General features: G+C 41.7%; 1 protein-coding gene across 3 annotated transcripts in view; it reads right to left on the bottom strand.

Annotated features, from left to right (window-relative positions):
• The window catches only part of ATAD2B (ATPase family AAA domain containing 2B), a 143,602-nt gene that overhangs the window by 34,746 nt on the left and 94,830 nt on the right, over positions 1-14,026 (bottom strand). For all 3 annotated transcript variants that reach the window (XM_053285133.1, XM_053285134.1, XM_053285135.1), the window contains exons 17-19: positions 10,069-10,201; positions 9,197-9,383; positions 7,756-7,941 (exon numbers count right to left, since the gene is read on the bottom strand). In XM_053285133.1, the coding sequence (XP_053141108.1) occupies positions 7,756-7,941; positions 9,197-9,383; positions 10,069-10,201 (506 nt within the window). The remainder of the gene's footprint in view (positions 1-7,755; positions 7,942-9,196; positions 9,384-10,068; positions 10,202-14,026) is intronic.

Genomic DNA, 14,026 nt, shown 5'->3' with positions numbered 1-14,026 from the left:
AAATCAAAGAGTCTGCTTGTTATTGTCCTTGTTGGGCCTGGTGTTTTGGCTCTTATTTTGTCCATAGCCCTTATTTCTCTGGAAGGATCAATAGTGTCGCCTATAATCTCTTCTGTCCCGCTGTAAAACGCAGGTCTTTGTCGACCATAAGGACGGTATTAGGAAGTCGATGCCGATGCCGTTGTCACTGAGGCCATGAACATTTTCACTGTAAACTTTGACTTCTTTAGCAATTCCATAGTGGAATCCGTATTCTCACTAAAAAGCCCTTTTCCATCGAAAGCCAAATTTTCTACACCATCATGCGTGCCTTGCTGCAAAGCCATAGATCTAAGCCATGCATGTCGCCACGAAGTCACAGCCGTGACCATAGCTTGTGACTCTGTCTCTGCCAAGTGCTTGAAAGCACTAAGTTGCTGTCTAGTGACGGCTGTAGTCTTTTCATATAGTTCCACAAATCTATTCTGAAATTCCTCGGGCAACAGTGAATAATAATACAGGCTGCACAGTTAGCGATGCGTATTGCCAAATTAGAACAGAGTCAATTTTCCTCCCTAAGACATCCATTTTCCTTCCTTCTTTATCAGATGGTGTGGAATGGCGTCATCCAGCCGTCACAGACAATGCACAGTTACCACTGAATTTGGAATGGAATGACCAAGCAGGAATGCATTGTTCTCCTCTTGAATCCTGTATAATCCCTCCCAACATTTCGATGTTGGTGTTGAGGTTTGTAGCACCTCCCAAGCTTTCTTTGCCACCTTGTTAATCACTGGCAAAATTGGAAGGGCAGCTGGGTGCGAAGTCTTGCCACAGCCATCATATTGTTCACCGGGCCACTCAGATCTGTTTCTGGTATCTTCAAGTCCATCCCCAATGCCTCCACAATTTCTATAATCAAGGCATGGTAGGCTTTAATTCCGCTGATGGGGTGGTAGACGTCCTCAGCGGCACATCAGAGGGTGGGTCAGAGGGGAGGCCTCCTCCTTCTGACTCCACATCCATTGAATCTGAATAGCTCCCATCACTATCTTCCGCTGGAGGTGAGGGTGGCACCACCGGTGGCACTTTTTCTTCTTTTTCTGCGGTACCTGTGGTGCTTCTGGTACAGGAGTAACAGGCTATAGAGCAGGGATTCTCAACATGTGGGTCCCCAGATGTCATTGGACTTCAACTCCCATAATTCCCAACCAAAGGCCACTGGGGCTGGGGATTATGGGAGTTGAAGTCCAAGAACATCTGAGGACCCACACGTTGAGAATCCCTGCTATAGAGATTGTGTTTGACATGCAGTAGTAGTAGTCTGAATGCATGGTTTTGCAGGGAAAGTGCTTTGTACTTCAGTACCCATAGAACTGCCTGTTCTTCAGCTTATTTTGTCAGGAACTGTAATCACAGGCTGCTGATACACAGGGGTGATGTATTGCACACTGAGCCTTCCACTGCAGATAATCCACATAGTCATCTGGTAAAGTTAATGACGCTGCATGGCAGAAGCCACATGAATGTGTTATATCTCCGTGCCCCTGCATCCCCAGAACATTCTTATGAGTCCAGGGATAGAATGTGTATTCATTGGTTCTGGCACCCGTAGAAGTGACATTAGTCGAAACGGCATAGCAGAAGCCTCTGTATGCACTGGCGACATCTTCGAGGTCTTTGGATGCATCACAGGCATCTTGTTGACATCCTAGTCAATGTCGAGACCAGTACTCAGGAAACCATGAAAAGTTTATCTCAATGGGGTGCTAGTCGATGAGTCAAGCATAGCAATGAGGGAGGTAGCCGTGTTCTGATCCAGTGCAACCTCATCCTCCTGTTCATGTTCTGTTTCCAGATCCATCAACTCAAAACTCCTTTCTCCCCTATTATCTCACTGAGTAGAAGGGAATTGTACTGGTGTTTGTGCCAGAGACAAATGTAGTGATCTTGTTGGCACAGTTGTCAAAGACGACGGCTGTGTTTCCTTCATCAGCTGTTTTGAGCATGTCGATATCAATGCCAACACCAACATTGACACTGCCTTTAATATAGACACTGCTACGTATTCTGGACTTTCGGTGTAGACAGCCATCGATACCGACATGCGTACTGTTGCAGTGCTCGATGCCAACAATCTCTCTTCTGACGGTGGGCTGTATGCCTGAGCCAAAGTTGTGGAAGGAGTCCCGTCCTTAGTGCTGCTGCGGTGCCACTTCAGAGGTGGAGTTTCACCCTCCAGTGCCGAGGCATGCTTTCACTTCTTTTCTTTATGATCATGGCCCGAATTCCTTCAGCTTCTTAAAAACAGGCTGCGTGTCTCCCACAGGGGTTTTAGACTGCATTGCTGCAGATCCCTGTGCACTTGGCATCGGACTCAATTGTCCACTCAGCATCGTACTCGGCATCGAGCTAGACTTCATGATCAAGTGATAGCGCGGCCTCAGTGTCTGTGTCCGTAATGCCTCATCATACAGCGCTGCGCGAAAACGGAGTGCTCTATTTTTCATAGTTTGCTTAGAAAACGAACAGCAGGTTTTACATGCAGTTGTGTTATGCTGCTCTCCCAAACATAGTAAACAGGACTCATGGTAGTCTGTTGACAGTAATTTCGCTCAACATTCTACACATCTTTAAAAAATCTTTTTAAGCTCCATGTTGACTCTGAAAGCCTCAGGGCTTCCGCCCTGCGGCCACAAGTTATAAGTCCATTTCATCTAATCCTATTCATTATGCGAAAGAATGGTCTCAAACTATCCAGTATCAAATATCTGTAAATTTCTCACTGTTTGTTTCTAAACAATCCAAGGAGCCAACAATGAGGTATTGACGCTTTAGCGGGCAAATAGAAACTGAGAAAATGGTGCCCCCAACTGCTGATTTCAATGGAAGCACAGAGCACATGCAGAGTGGGCGTCAGGAGGAGCTAGCTAGTCTACCTGCAAGGTCCCTGTGCAGGCACATAGCCCATTCTTATGAATGCAACAAATCACAATCTAGATCAAATTGTTCTCTAGGCAGCTTACAACACAATATGAGATAAAAACACAACAGATTAAACAGACCAAAGGAGGGGAGGAATGTGAGCCCTTTGGATCTGTGTAAACCGCCCTGAGCCATTTTTGGAAGGGCGGTATAATAATAATAATAATAATAATAATGATGATGATGATGATGATGACAACAAAATGATTTTAGAAAATTGCAAGAGAAGAAAAACAAATCTAAGTGTTGCGTGGATTGACTACAAGAAAGCCTTCGACTCACTGCCTCACACATGGATACTAAAATGTTTAGAAACAACTGGTGTCAGCAAAAACATTCAGATATTTATTTTAAAAGAAATGAGCATGTGGAGTACACAATTAACAATCAATGGCGAGACACTTGGACAGGTTAGCATTAGAAGAGGCATTTTCCAAGTGGACTCACTATCCCCTCTGTTGTTTGTAATTGCCATGACTCCACTTCCACAAGTACTAAACAAAACAGGCCTCGGATACCAAACATCTAAAATATCAAGTAAAATCAACCATCTGCTGTACATGGACGATCTGAAGTTGTATGGAAAGTCCCAGTCAGAAATCGAATCACTGCTAAGCACTGTCCGTATATTCAGTAGCGATATAGCAATGGAATTTGGACTACACAAGTGTGCTGCATTAATAATGAACAGAGGGAAAATAAGAAAAACAGAAGGAATAGAACTGCCCAATGGAAGCAAGATCAAGAACCTGAAAGAGAAAAAACGTTACAAATACTTGGGCATTCTCCAGGCTGATAGCATCGCACACACTGAAGTTAAAAGAAAAATTGGAAGTGAATACATCAGGAGAGTTAGAAAAATCCTAAAGTCCAAACTCAATGGCGGGAACACCATACACACCATAAACACCTGGGCTATACCTGTTATCAGATACACTGCAGGAATAATAGACGGGACCCAGGCAGAGCTAGAGACGCTAGATCGTCTAAATCATGACCATCAATCATGCTCTGCACCCCCGCAGTGATGTCGATAGGCTATACCTCCCTCGCAGCTCAGGTGGAAGAGGAATGCTACAAGTCCATCAAACAGTAAGGAGGAGAAAAGAGGAAGAATATATAAAGTACAGTGAAGAAGATGCACTTCAAATGGTCAATAACGAGAAACTATTCAACACCAATGAAAGAAAGCAGGCCTACAAGAAAGAACAAGTCAAGAACCGAGAAGAAAAATGGAGAAATAAGCCCCTGCATGGTCAATATTTGCACAATATAAGTGGAAAATCAGACATCACCAAGACCTGGCAATGGCTTAAGAATGGCAACTTGAAGAAAGAAACAGAGGGTTGAATACTGGCTGCACAGGAACAGGCACTAAGAACAAATGCAATAAGATCAAAAATGGAAAAGTCAACAACAAACAGCAAGTGCCGCCTTTGTAAAGAAGCAGATGAAACAGTGGACCACCTAATCAGCTGTTGTAAAAAGATCGCACAGACTGACTACAAACAAAGGCATGACAAGGTAGCAGGGATGGTACACTGGAACATCTGCAAAAAAAATACAAGCTACATGTAGCCAAAAATTGGTGGGACCATACAATTGAAAAAGTTGTTGAAAATGAAGATGCAAAAATATTATGGGACTTCCGACTACAGACAAACACCTGCCACACAATATACCAGATATAACTGAAGTCGAGAAGAAAGAAAAACAAGTGAAAATAATCGACATAGCAATACCAGGGGATAGCAGAATAGAAGAAAAAGAAATAGAAAAAAATCACCAAATACGAAGATCTACAAATTGAAATTGAAAGGCTGTGGCAGAAAAAGACCAAAGTAATCCCAGTGCTAATTGGCACCCTAGGTGCAGTTCCAAAAGACCTTGAAGAGCACCTCAACACCATAGGGGCCACAGAAATCACCATCAGCCAATTACAAAAAGCAACTTTACTGGGAACAGCCTATATTTTGCGACGATATCTATAATAACCAACAGTATTGATGATAAAATTCAGCCATCCCAGGTCCTTGGGAAGGACTCGATGTCTGGATAAAACAAACCAGTCAATAACACCTGTCTGACTGTGTAAACAAGAAATAATAATATACAAAATACATTACAAAACATTTTTTAAAATCAGTTAAAATCAGATCAAAATTTTAAATTTTAAAGGCCTGAGTTGCACCCCCTGTGAATTTAGGTTGAGTCTCATGGAGATCAGCAGCAGAGAGTCAAAAAAGGGTTAACTTCCTTTCCTGCTCTCCCAGCATTACTGATTCTCTTGGAGTCTTGTGCTCCTCCCCCTCTGCACTTGAATGTAATTGCAAAGTGAGGAAGCTGGCTGTTGGGCTTGTCTCTCTCAGAGAAGGACAGTAAAACATTTTTTTAAAACCAACCCTTATGTGTTTGTTTTGTTTGTGTGTGATTTGTTCCATTTGCTTAAGCCACTGTGTTTCTCCTCCCCCACTATGAACTGTGTGCATGTGTGTACACATGAGAGAAAAGCCCCATTCCCTGTGTTTAAAAAGAATAATAGGGAAGAACAAATGCTCTGACAGAATTGATCTGTTGTTGTTCCTGAAGGTACGAAACTGCTTATAGCTCTAATCTGGTCTGTGTGTGGGTGTTTGTTCGCCACCCCTTTATTAACAATATTTATATGCGGGGGGGGGGGGCGTTTAGCAACAAAGTTCTCAAAATCACTTAAATAGCAAATTATGAGAAAATGGTTCTGGTCTTGTAGTAGCAAGCATGACTTGTCCCCTTAGCTAAGCAGGGTCTGCCCTGGTTGCATATGGAAGGGAGACTAGAAGTGTGAGTACTGTAAGATATTCCCCTTAGGGGATGGAGCTGCAGCTCTGGGAAGAGCAGAAGGTTCCAAGTTCCCTCCCTGGCATCTCCAAGATAAGGCTCAGAGAGATTCCTGCCTGCAGCCTTGGAGAAGCTGCTGCCAGTCTGTGAAGACAATACTGAGCTAGATAGACCAATGTATATGGCAGCTTCAGTATATGGCAGCTTCTTATGTTCCTATGTTTCTCCTTATCATTACTATTTTATTTTGCTTTGTTCTTGTAACAATAGCACATATATAAATAACTTACTTGCTGTCTTTTAATGGACTAAAATACCCCAACTTCTTGAAAATAGCTTCACAAATGGCTAAAATGAGCATTAAGCATTTCTTCTCCCCCACCAAATGTCTATTTTATCCACTTACTTCAAAGTAAGGCTTTGCAAATTAGATCACAAGCAGCTCATTTTTAAAACTCCTTTGCCAATGAAAAGCTTGGTGGACTTTAAATCCTAAGTAATTGAGGTAAGTCCACATATGACGTTATACTGTCCTGTAAGAGATCAAACAGGGCTGCATGCTGCTGTGATAGTTGTAAAAAATGCTATTTGAATTTACATGCTTAGGACTGGAGTGCATGTGGCTAAAAGTCAAAAAAGTCAACATATGCATATATGTTATTATGACAGACATCCTGTTCTTCCTCCAAAGAGTTCAGGGTAGTGTACATGTTCGTCCTCCTCACTTTTATCCTCACAACAATTCTGAGAGGCAGGTTTGGTGGAGAAAGTTTCTCACCTAAAGTCCCACAATGTAATTCATGACTGAATGGGGGACACAAGTCCCTCAATCCTAGGCTTAACACTCTAATCACTACACCGCACTGGTTCTCAACTGTGTGCATATTGATTGCAGAAAAAATCTGATGCAGGAGAAAAAGGAGATTCATTTTTGACAGTGAAGTAAACTAGTGGGGAGGAGAGTCTTGGATACCTTTAAGAGAGCATCTAAATGTGGGAGGCTGTGGGCCCAAGCGCTGGATCTTTTAAGTACCTAGCAACATCTCTGCAAGGGAGAGAGCAAAAGAGGAGAGTGGCAGGATTGTCCATGCAAAATCTGGTATTGGCAGGTATGTTCAGAATGGCTTCTTTCTATCTATCTATCTATCTTTCCCAAGGTGTTTTTTGGTGTAAAAAGGAGTAAATTCAGCTAATTTAAGTGGCAGGGCAAGTGGGGTGGGGAGTAGGGGGGGAGAAAGGGAATATGAGAGAGAAGAGAAGGAAGACAGAAGGTGGTGCGAGATGGGTCCAAGGTGACAGAAGGTGGTGCAAGACTATGTGTGGCTCCCCAGAGGTATATGGGAATCCAATCCAGTCCTCCACCAGATATGAGTTTGACACCCCGACATAGAACATTTGGAAGAGAAATAAAATTCAAGCCCGAATATTTTTATATGTGAAAAAAATCTTCTATGGAAACAAAATTCCTGTTGCACCCCCCTGTAATTTCCTGTTGGATCTGCCCCTGGCCACAACAGCATGGAAATTAATTAAATACCAGCTAGTCTGGCAATTATGGACTCAGATCTAGGAGACTAAACAAGGCGGTATTCCAGGGAGAAGAGTGACACCAACCAAGGCTGCAAAAACTATAAGGAAAAAACATTATTTGTTTTGGGATCACAAGTTTCATTTCTTTTATTATTTGCACAATTTAATTTTGCAGTTCCAGCTTGAAACAGCTTCAGTTGTTAACACATCGATTACCTCAATCTAGAAAAGTATGCAATGACTTTCCCAGCCCACAGGCCCCATTCTGTGCAAGAGTACAAGAGGCTTGTAAAATGGCCTTAGGTAGGAAAAGACACTTGGAATGTCCTCCAAGGCAGAAAAGCTGGAGAAATGTCGTGCAAGCAATAACAGGGCTCTCTGGATCAGGATCACTGTGTCCTGAAGGAGGCTTTTTCACATGTCAAGCAATCACCTTATGCTCACCTCTTCAGGGAGTTCACTATACATGGTTTCAGAGGTAGAGAGTATAAATATAGGTGAGAATGATGGTATATCTTGCAGCAAAGTCAGAAATGTAGCTCTCACAGTTTCACTGACAGCTTCCCACCAATCACCAACATGAGGCATGTAAACAATGCTTGGTAGTGTTCTTCTTGCTTCACGAAAGATCTAGAGAAGGAAGATATGGATAATAAGCGAATCAAAATTGCTGGCATGATTTAAAAAAATCAGGTAACATTTTAAAGCACATTTTTAATCCAATTTCTTACAAATTGGTTATATGGCTCCAAATTGTCACTATATATCTACAAAGCACTGTTATAATAATCTGAGACCAAAAATAAGTTACTTAAGGACACTGAAACAGGATAATTTTTACACCTCTTTTGCAGATATGATTTTTTGAAGATCTGTACAGTATCTCAAAAGTTGTCTACTTAATTTTGAATCACCCTCAATGCTAAACTAAAAATACTGGAACCAATGAGGAGTCACATTGCATCTTAACAATAATTTCCTGAAGATACACTATGGTACATCTATATTGCAGAGTGGCACAACCTCAGCCCTCCTACAGATGCTGAATTACAATTCCCATCATCCCTGTCTATTGCCACTGTAGTTGAGGATTGTGGGTTGTAGTCCAAAAACAGCTGGAGGGTTGAAGTTGTGCAGCCTTGCTATATTGCATCATCCTGTGCTTTTCCCATACTCCAAGTGATCTGTGATAGGCTATAACGATGGAATGAGACTAACAAGGAAGAGTTTGGGCTTAAATCATTGTCTACATTCCCCACCCCCACTTAAATACAGCCCTCACAAAAGGATTCTCCAGCCATTTCTGTGCCTGTGTGTATAAAACACAGACACCTTCACTTGTTCCAAATACAACCATGGCCTTTTATGCAAACAACGCCTACAACAGGGGACAACTGTGTAGCAAATAGCAAAGAAAAATGGACAACATCCAGACTAACCTTCTGCAGAATGCAACCAGTTTTTTTTTCTGGGAGAAGGGCCAATTTCTGCCAATCTCCCCTTCCCTCTGCAGCCACTTCTATAAACTATATCCCTGAGCCCATCCTCCCCCCCTCCAGTTCTCAGCAAGATTGTTTGGGGAGGCAGAGGTGGCTGCAGAGGGAAGGAGAGGTTGTCAAAAATTATGCGCAACAGAAAAAAACTGGCCCATCTGCAAAAGGTTAGTCCGGATGTTGGCCACTATTTGAAAAGGCTAAATGACTAACATGGCCAAGACTAACGGCCACAGTGTGTGGAGGGGTGGGGAGACAGAGCTGGAGCATCATGAGCAGCTTGAGAATTCTACCAAGCAAGCTACTGTGCAGGCGCAATACCCATATTTCTGAATGCAACACGATCACATACAATGGTTAAGAGGTCAGGGAGAATATATATAAAAACTAACCTGCGCACATGATTCCTCAGGTGTTTTGGCACTGACTGAATAAAGTGCTGGCAAATCTAATCTGTGTACAGCAAATTTTTCAAGAGAGTGCAATAGTGCTGGAGCAAGGTGTGAAGTCTGACCTGAATCCCTTTCTCCGGAAAGCAGTAATCTTGGCCTGTAAGAGGTGGGCTGGTGGTAAGCTGACCTGCAACAGAAGTAACATTTTTTTTGAAGTATACTGCCCATATATTTTATATTTGTACTATTCCTATTTGCTACTCTAAGGTGTGTAGTAGAGAACAAAATCAATAAATTAGAGCAACACAGTAAAAGACTGTAAATGTACCTAGTACTGAAATATTTTATAACTGTAGACTTCTAAAGCTGTTCAGCTGTTGTATGGGAGGCCATTTTTGTCAAGATCACGACAAGGTAAAACCTTTTTAAAAATTCCTCTCGCCCCCACCGCTTCCTTCCTCTATCCCCCTCCTCACACACACACACCCCATGACAGAATTAACACCATGTCTAGTTTGGACTTAAATGGGGTGAGAATTAGTTTAGTCAGTTTCCCTTAATGCTTCAGAGTGGAATCACTTGTGAAAAAAGAGGACTTCAGAACAGAAGGCATCCACTCTCTGCCCCCCACCCACACAAGCACTTCTTGATATCGATCTGCCTTTCCATACCATCAGCAAGCATCAACCAAGTACAGATCACTGTTGATTGGCTCTATAGTTTTCATTTCCAAAAGTCCAACCCCAAGACACACTGCGCCAAGAAAGTAGCGCGGAGAAGAAGGCATACCAACTGATATACCAGAGCAATGTCACAATTCATGTTTACGTTGGCACAGCAAGTAGATTAGCGTTATCAGAGCAAGTTCTTACATTGTAAAGTGAAGATAAGGTTTATGTACAGCAGCTGATAATTGTTTCTTTGGTGATCCTGACTGACAACTTGTCTCAAATATTGATGAAGCATTTTCATCTTCGCTATCATCCAAAATTAGACTTGGTACATCTGTTCAACCAAAATGTAAGATTTATTAATACATAATACTGTCATCTTGCAAATATAAAAATCCATAGATAGAAAATTCCTAAACAGAGAATTTTGAAGGAAGTTAAATCTCCCTCCCCCTTGCGTGTATTGCTTTTGCTTTTGTAACTGCTCTATGAATAAGCATCATGTGCAAATGCATCATGTAGACAGAATTAGGAACATTATAGCTGACAGCGAGGTCAGGGTATAAGAGCAAGAAAACTAAGCACCACCAAGGAGAACAAATGCCTAAACCTTAATGCTACATTTATTCTCTTGCTGAAATCTGGTGATAGTGAAGTGTGGCTCTCATTTTTCAAATTATACAGGGGACAAGTTAATTTAAAACTGTTTTACACCTCCATATTTTAAAAACAGTTATTAAACTACATTCTATATGATATGGCACAATTTAGAGCAAAACTTCCAAAGAGATTTTGCTTATGGTAGAACACTGGCACTTTTCTCCAAAGTACAAGAGCCTATGAACAGATGATATTCGAAAGTCCTTCAAATCTGACAGATGGAATTATTTTAGCTATTATTTAAGCTTTTATTTTAGCTATTTTATGTGCCCAAATAAGTTAGTAACAGCACTGTGTTTTTTTGTTCACCAGTACAAAGTGTGTTATGCTGAAGCATCACCTCTCTATATTGTGCTCTGCTTGTGACAATGAAGCTTTTAACACTGACTTAGGCCTACAAATGCAAAAGAAATAGCTGCCATGCTGTGAGCTTCAAGTGAAGAAAATTGACAAATTTAAGTTAAGAACACATTCCAACACCGTGGGGACAAAAGACTGAAGTGGATCACCCTGAGTCTTTGGCATATGTAAGGAACAAAGGTCATTTACTCATAACTTTCTGTGTGGAATGATTTCTAGCACAGATAAGCATTATTAAAACCTCATGGGGGTGCAGGTAAAACAGAAAGAATAGATACTCTAGGCAGCTGAGTGTCCATACATTTTCATACAAGATCTGCCCCTAATTCTGGAACAGAAGGTCTTACTGCTGGGAGGTTCACAGAGACTCCCTAGGTTAGCTATAAGACCTTCATAGATCACCTTTGCCTTTCAACCAGAGTATTCATAGGTAATTTGTGTGGTTGCCCAAGTTCTTATGAAGGTACCTTGAGATTAGAGGTAGTAAGAGCAATGTACATTATAATGTAAAATCTCATGAATGAACCTCCAAGGGAGACAGAATCCAAGACTGCTCTAATGATAAGCAAAGGATATCTGGCATTGAGCCACACTGCAAATAGATCTATATGGGGTTAACTTCATAGACTGAAAGCTAGGGTGAGGTTCACAGTGACCATTCATGGGCAAAATGAGCTGATCCACTGAAACTATTGTCTAGATTTGCTACACGAACAAGTCATGACTATATGCTATGGCAGAAACCAGTTCTACAAGTTGTCAGACATGCTGCAGAGAGTCTGTACAGACATTCCTCATTGCTTGCTGATATAGAATATGGCGGCAAAGTTGTGTATCATCACCCTGACCAACCTGGAAATGAAGAAGGAATACAAATTCTCCTTGTACTACCCATAATTTGAGGACAGTGATATGGTCCTGACACTCAAGATGGCTCCAACTTCCTTTGATCATGAGATCTCCACAGTGAGCTTCTCACTGGGAGGCATTGGTCATGACTGTCAAGTCTGGGTTTAGAAAAGCAAGGAAAATACCCTTAGATAAGTTGTAAGGATCTTGCCTCAACCATACACTGAGTGAAGTATTCTCGATGGGAGAGTCTTAGACTGTTGAATGTGTTGAGGGTGAAACAATGAAGAGAACCACAACTCAAGAGTCTTCATGAGAAGGTGGGCAAATGTTACAAACATTGTCTGAGGCATCTGTAAGCCTGAAAGGTGCATCCCACAGCATATAATAAAAGACATCACAAAGTCAACAACTGCATTGACATAGTCCTGAAGAAGAAAAGTATGGCCACATGCGTGTCTAAATCTGAACTGACAAACTGAATTCAATGAGAAGAAACGAGTGGGGATCTTTCCTGTTTGTATAAAGACTCAGGAACTAAGATCCAGTGTCATGTTGATCTGGATGTATGTGAAATCTTGGACTTCCTGGGGAGAGGTTCAGACTTTGGTTATTAGTAGGTGTGCTGAACATAAAAGGAATATACTTTCGCATCAGTCTGCTGAAAAGCTGAAATACAGGGGAAAGTCCAGGATTAACAATATCAGTTCCAGGAATGGTAGCTACAAAGATCGAGGCTAATTTCCATTCACAGTGTGAGTAAAGGACCAGGGATGTGCAGAACATTTCAAGCTCGGAATGTTCTGAATTCACAACAGGCTGTTCCTAGAGTTCCAAATTTGGAACAGAAGGCCCATTCCAAGTCAAAACATTCTGAGTGCCATTTTGGAGTCCAAAGTGGTGCTCAGAACATTTTGAGTGTTCTGAGCTCGTTCCAGCTCAACCAGTTGTTCCAACAGAACATTCAGGGCATTTGCATTCCATTCTGAGCTTGGAACGGAACGCAAATACCATTCTGTGCACATCTCTACAAAGGACATTAATTTCTCCAGTATGGTTTGGGAGATAAAAGAGTGTTTCACCTTTGACAGACAAGTCATCCATGCAAGATTTACTCTGGGAAGTTAGCAAAGTAAAATGTAGCCAAGCATTTTTTTCTAAAGAAACTCAACCTGTCAATGTATTCGAGCCACAGTTAGCTAAATGAGATGTATTAATCTGTTTTGCCAAAGGGAAGATTTCATTCTAGAAGATGCTAGTTTAGCCCATCTGATCCTCTGAAATATCCCAAAAACAAATATTGGTATCTCAACATGCTACTTGATAGGAATCCATAGAAAGAACAGCTGTAGAACAAAAACTGTGTCCATTGTATCAAATATACTACCTTCCTTCTATGAAGCCTCTATAGCCACTGGTTCAGGGTCGGGTACTGAAAAATAAAGGAACCACCCTTCTTGTATCTTATATATACTCTCTAACCTGGTGCTGAAGGTTGCTTATGCCAAGAAACTTTGCTATCAGCAGCAGAATGGAAAATGTAAATAATGTTACAGGTATGACAGTGTTCAACTCTATGAACAAAAGATGGGGTTGCCTCTGGAGGAAATGGCTGCTGCACCCAAAGACAAATTAAGACCCATCAAAGATAGAACTGATGTAGAGACCCCCATTACATTATAGTTACATTACAGGTAAGGACTCAGATGCTTTCTCTGTAGTCTCCAAATCCAAAAAGACCCGATTTGCAATCCAATCCTGAAAACAATGATCTACTGGAACACAAGCATGAACCTCTTTCTGAGGCTTGCAGTGCAACTTCGGATCTGGTTGATGAAGCCAAAAGGAGTCTGCCGGGAGTAGAAGCAAAAGCAGTGGAAGTCGTGGGTACAACTGACAATAGGGAACCCAGTATTAAAGAAGGGGGATTGATGCAGATGATATGTTTGCTGTGATCAGAAGATTCAGAGGAGTGCAGCTTCCATGTTGCCATCTCTTTTTCTTGCGTTTGTCCACAGACACAGCTGAAGATACAGTAGATGCATCTCAACCATGATATCTCTGAAGTCTCTTGAATAGTCTTGTTCAGGAACTAAACTCTTAGAAGCTGGCCAAACACTCAAATTAATAGTGGCTACAGGGAGTTAGGGAAGTGATGCAGTATAGACCAGACCTCGATACAGAGAGTTTTGGCCCATATCCCTTCCAACTTTCACTTGGCAACTCTAAGGGGGCAAGAGCCAGGAAATTCAGGCTGGGACTGAATTTCACACATTTATTGGAATTAACC

The sequence above is a fragment of the Hemicordylus capensis genome, chromosome 1, assembly GCF_027244095.1.
Source record: "Hemicordylus capensis ecotype Gifberg chromosome 1, rHemCap1.1.pri, whole genome shotgun sequence".
Taxonomy (NCBI): Eukaryota; Metazoa; Chordata; class Lepidosauria; order Squamata; family Cordylidae; genus Hemicordylus; species Hemicordylus capensis.
This window is presented reverse-complemented; position numbering and strand designations above follow the sequence as displayed.